At 38.9% G+C, this 21,375-nt stretch overlaps 1 protein-coding gene across 1 annotated transcript in view; it reads right to left on the reverse strand.

Moving 5' to 3' along the window:
* Window positions 1-21,375, reverse strand: part of PAPPA2 (pappalysin 2) — a 234,009-nt gene that overhangs the window by 138,510 nt on the left and 74,124 nt on the right. The window contains exon 2 of the mRNA XM_053693304.1: window positions 19,482-20,547. Within this exon, the coding sequence (XP_053549279.1) occupies window positions 19,482-20,547 (1,066 nt within the window). The remainder of the gene's footprint in view (window positions 1-19,481; window positions 20,548-21,375) is intronic.

The following is a 21,375-nucleotide window of genomic DNA, read 5'->3' on the forward strand; positions in this document are numbered from 1 at the left end:
TGGAGTTTTGTCGTTAGAGCTCTAACGCTCACTTCAGAAACGACTCTAAATACCGGCGTTAGAAAGATCCCATTGAAAAGATAGGATACGCAATTGACGTAAGGGGATCTGCAGTATGGAAAAGTCGCGGCTGAAAAGTGAGCGTTAGACCCTTTAATCACTGACTCCAAATACCAGCGGGCGGCCAAAACCAGCGTTAGGAGCCTCTAAGGCTGGTTTTCACGGCTACCGCCGAACTCTAAATCTAGGCCTATGGGAGCCAGCTCGCCATTCACAGGGACAGCTCATTTTCTTTGATAATTGCACCAAGGCTGTTTGCAAACTTTTGCTCATTCGGCCCTTAGTCACCTGACTCTGAAGTTCCTCTGTCAATCCCTAACCTTATATCCCCCTAAACTGCTTTCCCAGTTGCAGTCTGTTGTTTTGTTTAATCATTTTCAGTTAGCTATTTCAAATTGCATATGCACAAATAAGCATGTGCGAGTAGGAAAACTTATTAAAGAGTTGTTCGTGATTGGAGAAACTTATACCAAAATATACATGCAATAGATGGCCGGAGCTTGGCTGGCATTTCCTTTTCCTAACATACATAGAAACATAGTAGATGAGTTTGAAAAAAGACAGAAGTCCATCGTTTTTTTTACATTTCAACCTATACAAATGTAAAATATACACAAAAAGCTACAGTTAAGTTTAAATAATCCCACTAAAAGGTGACCCATTTAATACTAGCAATCATATCCATGAATTTTGTTTATAGACAGAAATATATCTAAACAATTTTTAAATGTATCTAGGGAATTGGCATTCACTACCTCCTTTGGTAATGAGTTCCACAATTTTATTGCTCTTACAGTGAAAAAATGTTTCCGTTGCAGGAGATTAAGGCCTCTAGTTATCAAGCCGTCAACCTCAAATACGCTGGAATTCCACAGCGTATTTGTGGCGAGGCTGATTCGCCTAAGTTATCAAGCCCTACACACCGGCAAAAGTAGAATTTAGTGACGTAAGCTTCGATCTGCCGGACTCAGTCTGACACAGATCGATTCTTACATCACTCCAGATGTTCCGAACACAAGTTCGGCACAATCTGACTACTTTTGCTAGTTATCAAAAAACTAGCAGGTACGCTTGGCACTTTTCCGGCCCAGCGTACCTGGTTTTCAATCCGCCACCCTGGAGGAGGCGGATCCCATAGGAATCAATGGGAGTCTGACCATAGTGAAAGTTCATGTTAGCTGCTGCCCGACATCCCATTGATCCCATTGATTCCTATGGGAGCTGTCTACACCTAACACCCTAACATGTACCCGAGTCTAAACACCCCCCCTACACCGCCGCAACTAAATAAATGTATTACCCCCTAAACCGCCGCTCCCGGAGCCCACAGCCACTCTAATAAACTGATTAACCCCTAAACCGCCGCTCCCGGACCCCGCAGCCACTATAATAAATATGTTAACCCTTAAACCACCACTCCCGAACCCCGCCGCCACTATCATAAATATGTTAACCCCTAAACCGCCGCTCCCGGTCCCCACTGCCACCTACATAATACCTATTAACCCCTATCCTGCCCCCCTACACCGCCACCACTATAATAAACTTATTAACCCCTATCCTGCCCCCCCTACACCGCCGCCACTATAATAAAATTATTAACCCCTAAACCTAAGTCTAACCGTATCACCCCCCTAACTTAAATATTAATAAACTACATATAAATATTATAACTCTTATTAACTAAATTAATCCTATTTAAAACGAAATACTTACCTTTAAAATAAACCCTAATATAGCTACAATATAAATAATAATTATATTGTAGCTATCTTAGGATTTATTTTTATTTTACAGGCAACTTTCAAATTATTTTAACTAGATACAATAGCTATTGAATAGTTATTAACTATTTAATAGCTACCTAGTTAAAATAAAGAGAAATTTACCTGTAAAATAAAAACTAACCTGTTACAATTACACCTAACACTACACTATAATTAAATAAATTATTCCTATTTAAAACTAAATACTTACCTGTAAAATAAACCCTAAGATAGCTACAATGTAATTTATAATTACATTGTAGCTATTTTAGGATTTATATTTATTTTACAGGTAACTTTGTATTTATTTTAGCTAGTTAGAATAGTTATTAACTATTTAATAACTACCTAGCTAAAAGAAATACAAAATTACCTGTAAAATAAATCCTAACCTAAGTTACAATTAAACCTAACACTACACTATCATTAAATTAATTAAATAAATTAGCTACAAATAACTACAATTAAATAAACTAATTAAAGTACAAAAAATAAAAAAAACTAAGTTACAAAAAATAAAAAAAATAAGTTACAAACATTTCAAAAATATTACAATTTTAAGCTACTTAACCTAATCTAAGCCTCCTAATAAAATAACAAAGCCCCCCAAAATAAAAAAATGCCCTACCCTATTCTACATTAAAAAGTTAACAGCTCTATTACCTTACCAGCCCTTAAAAGGGCCTTTTTCGGGGCATGCCCCAAAGAAAACAGCTCTTTTGCCTGTAAAATAAAAATACAACCCCCCCCACATTACAACCCAACACCCACACACCCCTACTCTAACCCAAACCCCCCTTAAATAAACCTAACACTACCCCCCTGAAGATCATCCTACCTTTAGCCGTCTTCAGCCAGCCGACCACCGATGGAACAGAAGAGGACATCCGCAGCGGCCAAAGTCTTCATCCAAGGTGCGCTGAAGAAGTCTTCCATCCGATTGAAGTCATCATCCAAGGGGCGCTGAAGAAGTCTTACATCCAATTGAAGTCATCATCCAGGCGGCATCTTCAATCATCATCCATCCGGAGATGAGCCATCTTCAGACGAGCCGACGCGGAACCATCCTCTTCTACCGATGGACTAACGACGAATGACAGTTCCTTTAAGTGACGTCATCCAAGATGGCGTCCCTCGAATTCCGATTGGCTGATAGGATTCTATCAGCCAATCGGAATTAAGGTAGGAAAAATCTGATTGGCTGATTTAATCAGCCAATCAGATTGAAGTTCAATCCGATTGGCTGATCCAATCAGACTGAGCTCGCATTCTATTGGCTGATCGGAACAGCCAATAGAATGCGAGCTCAATCTGGCTGATTAAATCAGCCAATCAGATTTTTCCTACCTTAATTCCGATAAGCTGATAGAATCCTATCAGCCAATCGGAATTCAAGGGACGCCATCTTGGATGACGTCACTTAAAGGAACTGTCATTAGTTGTTAGTCCGTCGGTAGAAGAGGATGGCTCCGCGTCGACTCGTCTGAAGATGGCTCCGCTCCGGATGGATGAAGATTGAAGACGCCGCCTGGATGATGACTTCAATCGGATGGAAGACTTCTTCAGCGCCACTTGGATGATGACTTCAATCGGATGGAAGTATTCTTCAGCGCCCCTTGGATGATGACTTCAATCGGATGAAAGACTTCTTCAGCGCACCTTGGATGAAGACTTCAGCCGCTGCGGATGTCCTCTTCTGTTCCATCGGTGGTCGGCTGGCTGAAGACGGCTAAAGGTAGGATGATCTTCAGGGGGGTAGTGTTAGGTTTATTTAAGGGGGGTTTGGGTTAGAGTAGGGGTGTGTGGGTGGTGGGTTGTAATGTTGGGGGGGTTGTATTTTTATTTTACAGGCAAAAGAGCTGTTTTCTTTGGGGCATGCCCCACAAAAGGCCATTTTAAGGGCTGGTAAGGTAATAGAGCTGTTAACTTTTTAATGTAGAATAGGGTAGGGCATTTTTTTATTTTGGGGGGGCTTTGTTATTTATTAGGGCGCTTAGATTAGGTGTAAGTAGCTTAAAATTGTTGTAATATTTTTGAAATGTTTGTAACTTATTTTTTTTTTATTTTTTGTAACTTAGTTTTTTTTATTTTTTGTACTTTAGTTAGTTTATTTAATTGTATTTAATTGTAGTTATTTGTAGCTAATTAATTTAATGATTGTGTAGTGTTAGGTTTAATTGTAACTTAGGTTAGGATTTATTTTACAGGTAATTTTGTATTTCTTTTAGCTAGGTAGTTATTAAATAGTTAATAACTATTTAATAACTATTCTAACTAGCTAAAATAAATACAAAGTTACCTATAAAATAAAAATAAATCCTAAAATAGCTACAATATAATTATTATCTATATTGTAGCTAAATTAGGGTTTATTTTAAAGGTATTTAGTTTTAAATAGGATTAATTTAGTTAATAAGAGTTATAATATTTAGATGTATTTAATTAATATTTAAGTTAGGGGGGTGTTAGGGTTAGACTTAGGTTTAGGGGTTAATAATTTTATTATAGTGGCGGCGGTGTAGGGGGAGTAGGATAGGGGTTAATAAATTTATTATAGGTTGTGGCGGTATAGGGGGGGCAGGATAGGGGTTAATAAATTTATTATAGGTGGCGACGGTGTAGGGGGGGCAGATTAGGGGTTAATAAGTTTAATATAGGTGGCGGCAGGGTCCGGGAGCAGCGGTTTAGGGGTTAAACAATTTATTTAGTTGCGGCGGGGTCCGGGATCGGCAGCATAGGGGTTAATAAATTTATTATAGGTGGCGGCGGTATAGGGGGGGCAGGATAGGGGTTACTAGGTATAATGTAGGTGGCGGTGGGCTCCGGGAGTGGCGGTTTAGGGGTTAATACATTTATTATAGTTGCGGCGGGGTCTAGGAGCGGCGGTTTAGGGGTTAATAACTTTATTTAGTTGCGGGGGGCTCCAGGGGCGCTGGTATAGGGGGTAGAACAGTGTAGTTTAGTGTGGGTGCTTAGTGACAGATTGTCAATAAAGCTGTAAAAAAGCCGAAGAGCAGCGAGATCGGATGAGTGATAACTCTCACAGTCCGCTGCTCATCGCCCCGTACTTGGTGCGTGGCTTTATGACAGCTTTATTGATAACTTTGGAGAGCGTATTCAGGTCCACGGCGGCGATGGTAGGCAAGCTTAGGCGGTCGTATTGGGGCCGGCGATGGCAGGTAAGTAGACACGTTGATAACTAGAGGCCCATATCTCCTTTCCTCCAACCTTAAATTGTGACCTCTGGACACAAACAATTTTCTTGGAATAAACAGAGCTTCTGCCATCTCTGTATATGGGCCTTGAATATATTTATATAACGTAATCATGTCACCTCTTAAGCACCTTTTTTTCTAAAGAAAACAGACCCAGTTTGGCTAGCCTCTCCTCATTTTTTTCTTTCATGATTTAGAAAGAGCATGTAATTTTAAACAACTTTCTAATTTACTTCTATTATCTATTTTGCTTTATTCTCTTGATATACTTTGCTGAAAAGCATATCTAGATATGCTTAGTAGCTGATGATTGGTAGCTGCTCATAGATGCCTCACGTGATTGGCTCATCCATGTGCACTGCTATTTCTTCAGCAAAGGATATCTAAAGAATGAAGCAAATGAGATAATAGAAGCAAATTGGAATGTTCTTTAAAATTGTATTCTCTACCTGAATCATGAAAGAAAAATTTTGGCTTTAGTGTCCCTTTAATACATGCTAGTATCTTATTAGCATGTATTAAAAGATGAATATTTAAATGTTTCATGTACTTCTTACAAGCTTATAGATGTGGTATCAGTTGCAGGATGCTTCTCTGGTATATAACAATAAGTAATCAAAATGTATTGGGTGTAGACAATCCCTTTAATTTAAACAAAATATTTTCCTTATTCAAAAAATAAATCCTCTATTTTAAGCATTAATGTTACAAAATTTGAGATTGAAAGCTAAATGTTAAGAAACATTGGTAGAACTGCTGAAAACTTCTGAATGCTGAACAAAAGTTATTATTAAGTATTTATTAAGTATGTATTAATGTCACACTATAATATATATGGATTTCAATTAACATGGATGATTTAGTTGTGCTACATTTCACGAAAACTGGAATTGCAGTTTGCCTGTTTTATAAACTTCCCAGCCATAAAGTAATTGTAGTATAAAAAAGCAATTATTCTAAAAGATAAACTTCAATAGAAGCTGCAATTTGTGCTTGCAGTAGCAATTGCAAGGTAATCAACCTTACCGCCATATTTTTTATTTATCACATTAAGCCTTATTCCATTGACGTTATGAAGTATTTTTAAGTAGAAATGATATTTCACACACATGATCTCACACTAACCTTTCAATTCCTAAACAACATAAGAGCTAAACAAGAACAGAAAAAAGCTCAAGGCAAGTACACCAAAGCAAACAAGGTAGCAAAGAAATGATTAGGAGCAGACAAGCAATGATTCATCAATGGTCTAGCCACAAAAGCCCAGTAAAAGCAGCAAGCAATGGGAACTTGAAAGAACTCTAAGAGGCCTATTTAACAACGGTCTTGCGGACCTGAATTGACAGTGCGGATCAGGTCCGCAAGACCTCGCTGAATGCGGAGAGCATTACACTCTCCGTATTCAGCATTGCACCACAATCGGCCGCCAGCAGGGAGGTGTCAATCAACCAGATCGTACTCGATCGGGTTGAATTGTGGCGATTCCTGTCCGTCTGCTCAGAGCAGGTGGACAGGGTTATGGAGTGCTTCATAACTGCTGTTTCTGGCGAGTCTGAAGACTCGCCAGAAACACAGGCCCACAAACTCCATACGGAGCTTGATAAATGGGCCTCTAAGACATAACAAGGAAACTCTCTCTAAAGCAAGCCAGAAAGACCTGTTAAAGCCAAATCTGGGAAGACAATCATGGTTAAAGAAGGCCAAAAGATAAGATTAGTGGAGCACTTTAAAGAGCTGCGGAATGAGCCTACGCCGCAGTCCTTATCAGACATACAGCTAGTTGACAGGGATTTGCCAATTGACTGTAGCAGACCAACTATGGAAGAAATAAGGCAAACAAACAACTGAGAATTGTGAAGACAGCAAGTCCTGATAAAATTCTTGTAGAGGCAATGAAGGTAGACATTTTAAATAGTAGACATGCTCTATCTTGGAAGAGACAAAAATGCTATTAGACTTGAAAGAATGATACCTCATCAAGATCCCAAGAAAGGTAATTGGAGTAACTGTGCAAACTACAGAGGAATAGCTCTTCTATCAATCCCATTCAAAGTGTTCAACAGAGTGATCTTGAACATGATGAAGGAACAAGTTGATGCTTAATTACTAGACCAGTAAGCTGGCCTCTGCAAAAATAGATCCTGCACAGACCAGGTTGCAACACTGCACAATATCATTGAGCAGTGGATAGAATTCAACGCCTCCCTCTATGGCAACTTCATTGACGATGAGAAGGCATTCAGTATCGTGGAGAGAGAGACCCTTTGGAAAGTGCTCCACCACTATGGGTGTGCCAGATAAACTCGTAGGAGTCATTAGAAACTCTTATGAGGGAATGACCTGCAAGGTAGTCCATGGAGGACAACTCTTTCACTATCTAGTATAGATGCAGCGAGATAAAACAGTGACACCTGCAGGGGGAAAATGCTTAGGGCCAGATGATCAAAAACTTGCAGATGATCAATCTTTAGTATTTCTTTAGACATTATACTGGTGCAAATCCCCAAATCCGGAATTCCAAAATCCATGGATGTAAGGTTAGGAGCATGCACTTGTTTGGATCACTATATGGCAGGAGTTTTACAAGAATGTTGTCCATTTACAAGAGCACTAGATGGCAGCACTAGTTCCTGTCATGTGATGCTCCAGACACATTCCTAAGTATCTCTTCAACAAGAATATCATGGTGACAAAGCAAATTTGATAATAGAAATAAATTTGCCTTTCCAGAATCCAGTGAAGGACATCATAGTATTAATGGATTTTTATAGAGAATCAGGCCCCTTAACACATCTAAGATCATTAAATGACTCCATTGAAAAAAAATGGATTTGATTCACCTTTTTTAAATTGACAGGTCTGATATATATTTAAGTGCATTTTAAAGAGATATGAAACCCAATTTCTATCTTTCATGATTCAGATAGAGCATGCTATTTTAAGCAACTTTCTAATTTATTCCTATTATCATAATTTTTTCTTCATTCTCTTGGTATCTTTTATTTGAAAGGCATGAATGTAAGCTTAGGAGACATTTTTTGTTTTCCGCATCTCGGTAGCGGTTGCTGATTTGTTGGCTTAATATAGACACCAATCAGCAAGCGCTACCCAGGGAACGAAGAAAAATGATAAAGTTGCTTAAAATAGCATGCTCTATCTGAATCATGAAAGAAACAAATTTGGGTTTCATATCCCTTTAGGAGTGATGATCTCTGCAGTGATTCTTTTCTGTGATTCTTGTGCAAACCTGTGTTTAGATTGTCATATGATGTAGTCATCATGTGACAATTAACAGGATATACATAGTTTGACATTGAGTTCTTTCCAGTGAGTGAGGGATCTTGTAACCTTGCAGATATTGTGACAGCAAATTAGAGACAAATTAAGGTATTCACTTGTGAATTTGACTGGAAAAGACCATGTTATATATTGATAACTAGAAAGACATCTCAGGTCTATCAAAATGAAAGGGTCATATTAAAAACCCTTTGGATCTGTTTTTACCTATTGAACAGCTATAAAGAGAGCACAGATTTTATCCAAGATATACTATAAACCTAGGAAGACATATTGGGGCCCATTTATCAGAAACAGCAGTTATGAAGCAGTGGTCACAAAGACGGTGGACAGGAATCGCCGGAAATCAACCCGATCGAGTATGATCGGGTTGATTGATACCCCCTGCTGGCGGCTGATTGTCCACAAGTCTGCAGGGGGCGGCGTTGCAATGCTGAATACGGAGAGTGTATTGCTCTCCGCATTCAGCGAGGTCTTGCGGACCTGATCCGCACTATCGGATAAGGTCCGCAAGACCTTTGATAAATAGGCCCCAGTGTATTAGCATGCTCTTATTGATTTTATTGGAGATCAATATGGGGTTTTAGAGATCAGTTTTTCTATATATCAAAATAAGACAGATATTAATGATTATTTCTCTATCTATGTCATTAACTAGAATGACACTTTTACATATCACTTGCAGCATCATTATGATGGTCTCATTATGGATTTAAAGCTATCATATTTTCACTGAAATCACTTGATACAATCTTTTGGTCAATATGTTTATTTGTTTCATTACAAATGAAAAAGTAGCTGTATTTATTTATTTATTTGTGTTACATATTTTTGTTTTTAAATGAAAAATCCTTCAAACAAATTAACAAAATGAACAAAATTGTTCATATATTCATTCATTCCTTATTCATTCAATGCCTGCAGTTAAATGATGCAAGCAGGCCAATAAAAGAAAGCCTGGAAGTAGAGGCATTTGATTAATACTTTCAGTAGCCTGTAAGTCACAAGTCTGACAGTGATGTGGGCATTTTATGGCCAATCCTGACTGCCAAGGCTAAGGCTGGAAAAGAACACAAAAGGTCAAGCCTCTGCAGCTGTAGTTACAGACCTGCCTTGATCAGTAATCTAACAGTTAGTTTACCATTCTGCTCCCTATCACTGTGAAATATAGAGCTTTAAGGGAGAAACAGAGAAATATTGCCTGTATTGGATTCTTGCTTTCAGAGGGACACACTTGTAAAAAGAAGTCTTAAAAGTAAAGAAACCTAAAGTTAACATTGGAAAACGATCTTAAAGGTATACTAAACCCATTTTTTTTTCATGATTCAGATATAGGGGCTAAATTATCAATCTCCGAATGGAGCTTGATGCCCCTGTTTCCACGCTAGCCTTTAGGCTCACCGGAAACAGCAGTTATAAAGCAGCGGTCTAAAGACCGCTGCTCCATAACTTGTCGACTGCCTCTGAGGCTGCGGTCTTCAATCTGCCCGATCCTATATGATCGGGCTGATTGAAACCCCCTGCTAGCGGCTGATTGGCCGCAAATCTGCAGGTGAACTGCTTGTGCAATGGTAAATGCCTACAGCGTATGCTCAGTAAGCGCTACCTAGGTGCTGAAACAAAAAATGGGCTGGCTCCTAAGGTTACAATCCTGCTTTTCAAATAAAGATTCCAAGAGAACGAAGAAAAATTAATAGGAGTAAATTACAAAGTTGCTTAAAGGGACAGTCTAGTCCAAAATAAACTTTAATGATTCAGATAGGGCATGTAATTTAAAATAATTTTCCAATTTACTTTTATCACCAATTTTGCTTTGCTCCTTTGGTATTCTTAGATGAAAACTAAACCTAGGAGGTTCATATGCTAATTTCTTAGACCTTGAATGCCGCTTCTTTTCGGAATGCATTTTGACAGTTTTTCACCACTAGAGGGTGTTAGTTCATGTGTGTCATATAGATAACAATGTGCTCACGCATGTCAAGTTACTTAGGAGTGAGCACTGGTTGGCTAAAATGCAAGTCTGTCAAAAGAACTGAAATAAGGGGGCAGAAGTTTAAATAAAAGGTAATCACAGAGGTAAAAAGTGTATTAGTATAACCATGTTGGTTATGCAAAACTGGAGAATGGGTAATAAAGGGATAATATATATTTTTAAACAATAACAATTCTGGTGTAGACTGTCCCTTTAAAATTATATACTCTTATCTGAATCATGAAAGAATTTTTTTTGGGTTTAGTATCCCATTAAAGGGAATGTAAAATTAGACTTTCAGGATTCAGATATCATAAGCAATTTAACACTTTTCAATTTACTTCCATTACTTAATTTGCTTCATTCTCTCTCTATCATTTTTTAAAATCATACCTAGGTATGCTACAGACCAGCAATGCACTACAGGGACCTAGCAGATATTTGCACTCATCCTATTGGCCAGATTTAACAAGCAGCGTATGCTGCTTTCTCCGCCTAAAGTTTCCGGCTCGCTGGAAACTTAAGTTAAGCTGCTTCTTAACTTGTCCGCCGCAATCATCACGATCCGATCTGGATAATTGACACCCCCTAGCGGTCGATTGGCCGCAAATGTGCAGGGTGCAGCATTGCACAATAATTTTAAAAGAAATGCTTGTGCATATGCTGTTGGCATTTAACGATGTCGGGCAGACATGATTCACTATAGCGAATCATGTCTGCCCCGGCATATAATAATAGGTGTTCATCATTGGTCTGTTTGCAGTGTTGTCTCATACCTGACCATGAGGTATCCTGTTACCTGCCAGGAATATGTTAGGATATCTCATGTCTCAATGAAATTAGTATTACCGCTCTATTTCATTGTGTAGGAATTATTGTGAATCCACAATGACACAAGCTGCAAAATATGAAGCCAACACTATTTGTAGTTTGTACCAAAAATTCCACATCTTTATCTAGTTCTTTTTCTAGTAGTGATACTATGACCTGAAATGGGCTTTTTAGCCATGTGATATAATGTCTAAAGCTGGATTAATTAGTTACAGTTGAGAACCATACTGTTAAATCACACAGTAGGCCTCATACATGGCCAGTCAATATCAATGCTGTTAGGCTTCGATTCTGGTAGCGGATTAAATTTTAACCTTATTTCTGCTGCCATCCTGCCACTAATTTTGCTGCCAATCCTATTCCAGTCCTACTTTCTTAGGGAACAGCAGAATAATTTGTCTAATAGGAAAAATGCCACTTATTTAGTTGACAAAATAATTTCACGTACCGTAGTAATATTGTACTATTTTCTTTTTATGCTTAGCATTTTTTAATATATTAGAGCTTTTACCTAATATTTACTTCACACCTTATTATGGGGTATCGTATTTCAAAACAGAAATATGCTATAATATTAATTTGCTCCAAATTACTTCTCTGCATAAAAAATCTTCAGACTCACACAAGGTGCAAAAAACCTTTGAAGTTTCCATAAAAAAATGGCACATCTTGCCCTAGTAGAAATAGTATTCTAACATATGAATTTGGGTCTTGGGCTGTGTGATGTCACACTGTCATGGGACCAGAGATGCCGCCTTACCTGTTCGCCAGTGGGTAAGGCGGAGGGCACCGTCGCAAGTTTCTCTTCAGCCGTGACTGCGCCTGGTGTTACGTTTGTGCCTGTTTGTGCGCGCTCATGTGTGCTTGCGTATGTGCGCGGATGACGTTGCAGGTGCTTTCCATCAGCTAGGGGAATCTTTGTGACACACCTCTCTCTGCCTTCTAATTGGGTACTAGGTAACTGATGCTGTCATTGTCTTGGATACAGGGGCGTTCCTGGGCCCTGTTAGGTTTAAATTCCGGTCTGAGCCCTGGCTTGTTGCGTTGTATTTTCTCTGTTCCTATTCCCTTTCCTCTGATACTGGATTTTCTGGTTTTGACCCCTGGCCTGTCTCCCGTATATGATACTTGCTGCCTGGACCGACTTACATTATCCTGACTACGCCTTTTTGGATCTTTCTTGTCTGTACCTTGCTTTCGATTTGTGTGCTTCTTGCCATAGGGTTTCTCCTACTGCACATAGGGTAGCCCTGCTCCCTGACACACACCTGAAACCAGGGTATCCTGTTACTAGCCAAGACCAAGCCAAACTGTAAGCTCACACTCTACACCTCACATGCTTGTTCAAAGTCAGTGCTGCTGGGCCTTGATAATGGTACAGATACTAGTAAAATAACTTGTCACTGCATTTACACTCTTCTCCTGATATAGGTTTGCCTTCTTTAGTTCAGGCCAAACCCGAACGCTCTTGCTCCGTGCACACTAGGGATTGGTGAATGATTTGCAATATTCAAAAAATGAAACTAAGTTTAACATATTAGTTCATTCGTTTCGAATTTCGAATGCTTGTACAACATCCTAACATTAATTTAATGTCATAGTATTTCTAATGTTATCTTTAATTGTAATATTTGAATTATGCAAAATTAAAAATAGAAACATTTGAATTGATATATTTGTATCTATCATGTATCAATTTATTAAATTCCCTACCACATGAACTATTGAACTTCTGAATAGTATTTGTTAATTCAAAATTTAAAAGTGGATATTTGATCTAATTATGAACATTCGAAAACGAAAGTATCATTCAAAAACCAGAAATAACATTCGATTATCGAATTTTAATGGATTATCATTCTTATCAATATTTGATCATCCAAAAAGAATGTCCATAGGACTATTCGTTCTACCAAGCGAGTTAAACTTTCAGCACATTGGCTCATCCCTAGTGCACAGCACAGCAAAAAAAAATTGTATTCTATGTATAATAGCACATAAACACAAACTTGCACATAGATATTAACACTCACACCCACACTCTCTTACACACACTCCCACTCTCAAACACCCACACACACTCACATACTCTCACACATTCTCACACAAAGATATACACACACAAAGAAGACACTAACGCTGTCACATACACACACTCTCTCACACACTAACACACACACTCACACACATTCTCTCACACAGTAACACACATTCTCTCACACAGTAACACACACTCACATACTCTCACACATTCTCACACAAAGATACACACACAAAGAAGATACTAACGCTGTCACATACACACACACTCTCACACACACACTCACATACTCTCACACATTCTCACACAAAGATACACACACAAAGAAGATACTAACACTGTCACATACACACACTCTCTCACACACTAACACACACACTCACATACTCTCACACATTCTCACACAAAGATATACACACACAAAGAAGACACTAACGCTGTCACATACACACACTCTCTCACACACTAACACACACACTCACACACATTCTCTCACACAGTAACACACATTCTCTCACACAGTAACACACACTCACATACTCTCACACATTCTCACACAAAGATACACACACAAAGAAGATACTAACGCTGTCACATACACACACACTCTCACACACACACTCACATACTCTCACACATTCTCACACAAAGATACACACACAAAGAAGATACTAACACTGTCACATACACACACTCTCTCACAAACTAACACACATTCTCTCACACAGTAACACACACACATTCTCTCTCACACACAAATACACTTACTCTTTCACATACAGACTCACACAAAGAATGACATTGACAAAAAAATACACTCTCTTACATACAAAGACACTTACACATACAGACATACTCCAATAGTCAGACACTCTCAAACAAAGACACACCCACACAATAGGCATGTTTAGTATGTTGCAAATGCATAATGTCACCTTTTTTGGCTGTGGATGTTTCCTACCAAACCTGGACATTTGCCTGGCCGGGCCTAACTTAGCTTCAAACTCGGGCACACAAATAGAAACTGAACTGTCCGGTTCATTCCCAGACAGATGGCAACCCTATCCTGATAGTGACGCTCCCCCTATAGGGCTAAGTCCAATAGGAAAAAACTTGCACTTTCCAGTGATAAAATTCCTCTCACATATGTTCTTACATTTCTATTGAAAATATCTTGTGTCCATTGTAATGGATTATCCTGTTAATAGCCAGAAAAAGGCTATGAAAGCATATGATACGCTAGATTTTGTAATAGCATGCAATAAGGTATTACACTGCACACTCCAACTTGGTTTCAAACTGTATTTTGTAATTCATTATCACTATACACACACTGTAAGTGAAATAGAAAAGTATTTCAGTTTGCGCAAAAGTGATCTAAAGTTAGTGTCATAAAACTGCTAACCGTAATACATTTTCTACCCTATAAACCCTAAAAAATCCTTATCCACCCTATCCCTATTTAAACACCATCCTTATCTATCCTGTAATTTCTTCCTCCTTACGCTGCCTTTTTCTTATTTTCCCATCCTATCAAAATGAATCATTTCTGTGTCCGTTTCTGTATTATTAGAATGGTGTGCGTGCTGTTTGGTTCTGTATGATAAAAAATAATTGTGTGTAAACTTTTGAATACAGATGTGAGAAGTCTGTGAATGCAAATATAGGGCTAGATAACAAGTGGAGCGCTAATTTATCGAGCGCCCATAAACAGGCAAATTTGACTGTTTGCAGGCGCACAATAAATAACCAGCCATTAAAAGTGGTAGCAATTAGCGCTTCAAAAATTAACCAGAGATCAGACCTCTGGTTCATTTTTAAAATATACCCCAATTGCCCCCAAAATAAAATTTTTGTTTCCTTTTTTGTCTTAAAAAATTATAGCTTTTTTTTTTTTTTTGTACATTTGCGTGCACTGGTGTTACTGAGTGGAGCACAAATATCATGCTCGCGTAATCGCAATTTTGCACTCCACATATAATCTGGCCCATAATATGCAAATACCACCAGTTCTATCCGTGTCTTTCTGTTGTGTGAGTGTTGCATTTGCAAACCTCCCAACATTTGTGCATTTGTCTCCAGAACTCAGGAAGCTGAGGGGTTCCATTTTTACATATATATATAGAGATGTATATATATGTATCTCTATGTTAAAACCCTTTGCCTGCCTTTTTTTCTAACACATGAGACCTAATATCTTTGAGCCCTTACAACTCTTTTGTGCAATATTTTTAAAATATTTTTTATTAGTTGGTGTTATTAGGAGTGTGACTATACTTTGTAATAACCCTCCCCCTTCACTTGTGCACTCTGGAACTCTCGCTCTGTCTGCAACAAGCTAACTTCTATCCATGATCTCTTTATCTCCCACTCTCTTAACCTTCTGGCTCTTACAGAAACCTGGCTCTCTACTTCAGACACAGCATCCACTGCTGCACTGTCACATGGGGGTCTCCATTTCAGCCACACTCCTAGGTCTGGCAATAGACAAGGAGGTGGTGTCGGTATTTTACTTTCCTCTCGTTGCACCTTCCAACAAATACAGCCCTTCTCTTCACTCACATTTTCTTCATTTGAAGCACATATGATTCGGTTATTCTCTCCCCTCTCTATACGTGTTGCAGTCATATACCGCCCCCCTGGCTCCCCAACTCAATTTTTAGATCACTTTGCTGCCTGGCTTCCTTATTTCCTTTCCTCAGACACCCCTGCCCTCATTCTTGGCGACTTCAACATCCCCCTTAACAATCCCATTGCCTCATCTGCTAAACAACTTCTGCAACTCACTTCCTCTTTTGGTCTGTCACAATGGACTGATTCTCCCACTCACAAAGACGGTCACTCCCTTGACCTGATCTTTAGCTATCGATGCACTCTCTCAAACTTCTCAAACACCCCTTTTCCTCTTTCTGACCACCATCTCCTTACCTGCAACATATCATCCCTTCCTACAACTCTCCCACCTTCTACTCCTCACACCAAACTTCACAGAAGCATTAGGTCTTTAGATCAGCAACAACTTGCTAATTCCCTTCAACCACTCCTCTCATCCTTCTCCTCCTTTTCCTGCCCTGAACAATCTATCTGCCACTATAATTCCACCCTTATATCCGTCCTTGACAATCTCGCCCCTCTTACCACTTCTAGGAAATCACACACTCATCCCCAGCCCTGGCATACTCCTCTGACACGGTACCTACGCAGATGTTCCCGTACTGCTGAACGGCATTGGAGAAAATCGCCTATCCTCAAAAAACCTTCCCTTGATCCTACCTCCCCATCCAACTACCGCCCAATTTCCTTCCTCCCTCTTGCTTCAAAGCTTCTCGAAAAACTAGTATATGCACGCCTATCCCATTTCCTTACTTTAAACTCCCTTCTTGACCCACTGCAATCTGGATTTCGTCCCTATCACTCCACAGAGACAGCTATTGTTAAGGTCACCAACGACCTACTTACAGCTAAATCAAAAGGCCACTTCTATCTGATTATCCTCCTTGATCTGTCCGCAGCCTTTGACACTGTCGACCACCCTCTTTTGCTCCAAACCCTCCAATCCTTCGGCATCTGTGACACAGCCTTTTCATGGCTCTCTTCCTACCTGTCAAACCGTACCTTCAGTGTAGCCTTCTCTGGGGCCTCCTCTGCCCCGTCACCCCTTTCTGTCGGAGTACCGCAAGGCTCTGTCCTCGGTCCCCTTCTCTTCTCAATCTATACGTCATCACTAGGTTCCCTTATTAAGTCCCACGGTTTCCAATATCATTTGTATGCTGATGACACCCAAATCTACTTCTCTGCACCAGAACTATCTCCTTCCTTGCTAACCCGTGTCACTAACTGTCTTTCTCACATCTCTTCCTGGATGTCCTCTCACTACCTCAAGCTAAATCTCTCCAAAACTGAGCTCCTCATTTTCCCCCCTTCTTCCAAAATCTCCACCCCCAATATCTCTATAACTGTCGACAACTCCATCATTACCCCTACACCGCATGCCCGATGTCTCGGGGTCACATTTGACTCAGATCTTTCCTTCACTCCTCACATTCAGTCCTTGGCTACAGCCTGCCGCTTCCACCTTAAAAACATCTCTAAAATTAGACACTTCCTTACACAAGACACAACTAAGATTTTAATCCACTCTCTCATTCTTTCCCGCCTTGATTACTGCAACTCTGTCCTCTCTGGTCTCCCCACCTGCCGCCTAACTCCTTTACAATCCATAATAAATGCCTCTGCCAGACTCATCTTCCTTACACGTCGCTCTTCATCTGCTGCGCCTCTCTGCCAATCCCTTCACTGGCTTCCTCTTGCCTCTAGGATCAAACACAAAACTCTCACTCTTACATACAAAGCCCTCAACTGCACTGCTCCCCCCTACATCTCAGACCTTGTCTCCAGATACTCTCCCTCCGGTCCCCTTCACTCTGTTCATGACCTCCTACTCTCCTCCTCTCTTGTCACCTCATCACACTCCCATTTACAGGACTTCTCCAGACTGGCTCCCATCTTATGGAACTCTCTGCCTCGCTCCACCAGACTCTCCTCTAGTTTTAAAAGCTTCAAGTGCTCCCTAAAGACTCTACTGTTCAGGGACGCATACAACCTACGCTAACCTTTCCTAATACCAGTTCCTCTCCTCCACTGCAATCCCCTGAACCCTCTTAGCATGTAAGCCTAAAAGTCCAGCTGTTTGTAGTTCACCTTCTTAAGAGCTGACTACAACAGTGCAACTCTTGGCAGGGCCCTCTACCCTATAATTGTTTTGTTGTACTCCCCCCTTTGTTTATAGCGCTGCGGAATCTGTTGGCGCTCTACAAATAACCAATAATAATAATAATAATAATAATATATTTTTGATGTGTTTAGTGCAACTTTTTTGTTTTGTGAAACAGTTAACTAGAACTCTTAAGTCGCGGTAATCATTCTAGCGAAAATCATAATTGCACTCACTCGATAGTGTTACTTTCAACTCGCTATACTAGCGTTAAGCCTGATGAGCTCCAACCCCCACGATAAACCCCTTATCGCACGTGCGGGCAAATGTTTACGCTCCACTCATAACCTGGCCCTTTGTGGACAGAGCTGCATTGGAAGGGCAGGCTGTGGTTGGACAGCAGGGGGTTGTGCCTGGTTGTTAATGGGGATGTCTGAATAGGTCATGGGTGTGTCCAGGTGGTTCATGGGTGGGGCTAAGGGAATCCATCAAATCAGTAGAAGTGGTTATCTCAGAGAGAGTGTGCAACGGAGCTCTAAATTAGAAACTCAAATCAGGATAGTTGGGAGATCTGCATTTGTTGTGATATATTAAAATAAAACAGATTTCCATGAGGAGAAGAGATTCAGAAAGAAATGCATTTAAAATGAATATATATTAGTTTAGTACATAATAAAAATAATTTAGCACCATCATTAAAAAATAGGTGCTTAGCTAAAACAGAATTAAAATAAGAACATAATTATAAAGAACTAAATAAACTAATTATAGTTTGAGAAAGAAAATACATTTAACATATATAAGAATTTTTTTTTATTTTTATTTATAACTAAAACTTAGTAAGAACACACCAATATAAAATGAGTTCATTAACTAACTGATATCCAATAATAGTGGAAAATGAGAACATAAATGACAATGTGCTATCTAGAACAAGAAAATATCCACTAATAAATGCATTTTAAAAATATGTTTTATAATTAAATTAGTAAATAGCGCTATTAATAATTTGTTACTCATTAAAAATAATAGTAAACAAATGTAATTACCACACACATTTTATTAAATGAACTTCAAAAGATTCAATTAACCTTTAAATTTAATGAGAAATTACCTTTTTTTTTTTTTTTACAAAATTGGAACCAATTATTTTTCTGAAATGTACTTTTTTGGCCAAGCTCACCACTAGTCAATTATGTGTCTATCCTATGTATGTTCATATTCCTTTACTGCTATGTCTGAGAGGGTACACTATGTATTCTTCACTATAGCACAAAATTAATAATGCAATGCATATTTTTTATTTTCATACTGGGAAAGACAGCTTTCTAACTGCCATTTGCAAAATTTGTTTTCAATAGAAAATGGCTTGCTGGGATAAACAAATCAATGGGAACACATTAAAGGGGAGAAAATTTTACAGACACTGTCCCTTTAAATTAGAATTAATTTATATGCTACTTTCTAGCAATTATAAAATCCTAGGATTTATGTTTGGACAACAACAATCTGAGGTTAGTTATTTTGCTGCTCATGAGGGAAACCTACAAACGTATTTAAGTACAAATGATACAGATTTTCTTACCTTCCCTGAGCATCAGGATCAAAGCATGTTCTTGAACTTTTGCCAGATTTTTGGTGTAGGCAACAGTCCCCTTCATCATAATCATCCCTTGCTGTATTGCATTCAGAATGACATATTCCATCTCCCCTCTTTCTGGGGTTACAGAGCCAGAGGAAACCACAGTCTCCTCCATCATACCCAGTCAATGGGTGGTTGCATTCTGGATCACAGTGCTCATTCCCCACCCTGCCAGGCTCACATCCTGGAAGTACTGCTCGATTTCTTAGGCTGGAGTTATGTATTTCTTGCACATGAAGTTCCCAGTGGATGCCATGGGGACTAAAAGCATCATATAACACTTTGTGTTGCCTTAAGATCTGCTCATTACTGACCAAAGGTCTAGACCCATCATCCTCGCAAAGATTAATCACACGGTAGCGTACTTCTTTATCCAATTTTATCCTAGCTCTGCTGTACCCAGCAATTACATCAGGCAAATCACAAGTAGTCTTTCCACAAAGAGGAAGCTTGAGAGGTGACATTAAGTCAATTTCTGGTGTGATGTCTGTTATCTGTACAAACCCACCATCTGTATATGGCTTCCATAGATTACCTGGTGGTGAATTGAGGTAGTTAACTAATGGTGATGACTTTAACTCTCTATGAGAACCTCCCATTATGACTTCCTTTCTCAACTGTTTCTGAGTTCTAGTCTCTCTGCAGAGATTTAGGGAGGAAAGGTGACCACGGAAGCAGTTCCCAGTTTCTGAACTGTCCCCTCCAAGCATGAGATTTCTGCATGTAGAAATGTATGGACTGTGTAGAGCACCGAGCTGACCTTGTGCTCTTGAAACCAGAATTCCATCCACATACAGGAAAACCTCTTGTCCATCATAACTGACAGCAATGTGAGTCCAGGTATTGGGTTTATAACGATGTGGAGACAGCAGGAGTGTGGCACTCTGAGAACGATCCGTACGGATTGAAAAGTAGAAACGAGCATCTCTTTTTGAACCAGACAGAGCTGGACGTATCCCAAGGGACCAACCACGATCATTTACTACATGAGAACAATTATCGAACATGCCTGATGTACAATGTAAGGATGGGAGATAAAAAATTTAAAATTAGCGAAAATGTTCAATAATACCATAATAAATAAATATTTCTTACATGGCTTGCTCAATACAGTATTGAAATAAAATATGCATATTAATTTAACTAGTTTAAGCCTTAGATGACTAAAATTGTATTAGAGCTTATTTTTCAATCACCTGGGATAAATTAAAATGACATTACATTCTCCTATTTTTGGTCATGTAGTTAAAAATGCATATTTAAAATATTACAAAAACTTGTCAAATAAAATGTAAAATATAATTTTATATGCTTCAATATATATATAAAAAATGAAAAACCATTTCTTTCTATCACAGCCAGTTAACTAAAATAATTTCACTTTGATCAGCTAGTTGGTGAACTGTTAAACCAAATAAGAGATTGGAGACAGTTCAGCAACATGTACAAAAATGAATCTGTAAAGCTGCAAGTACAATTTATCACATTCAGATGACTTATCTCTGTACTAAAAGTGTTAATGTTTAAAACCTGATGTTTTCAATGCATGACACAAAATATGGCACTTTACAAATCCTTTAAAAAAAATTAGTGATTCATTAGATATCATGCGAGATGCATTTTCATTGTATCAAAGTCTCTTTAAAACCATAACCAATAAACAGCATATCCAGAGCCTGTAAAGTGTAATCAGATCTCTTGTATATCACATGCTATCTCTAAAACAGGGCTGGCTAAACTACGCCCTGTGGGTCACATACAGCATCCTAGTGTATTGTGTAATCTTCAACACCACTGAGGTGAAAAAAGACATTAGTAAAAAAGTACTTCCACACTT

Source organism: Bombina bombina, chromosome 10 (genome assembly GCF_027579735.1).
Source record: "Bombina bombina isolate aBomBom1 chromosome 10, aBomBom1.pri, whole genome shotgun sequence".
Lineage (NCBI taxonomy): Eukaryota > Metazoa > Chordata > Amphibia > Anura > Bombinatoridae > Bombina > Bombina bombina.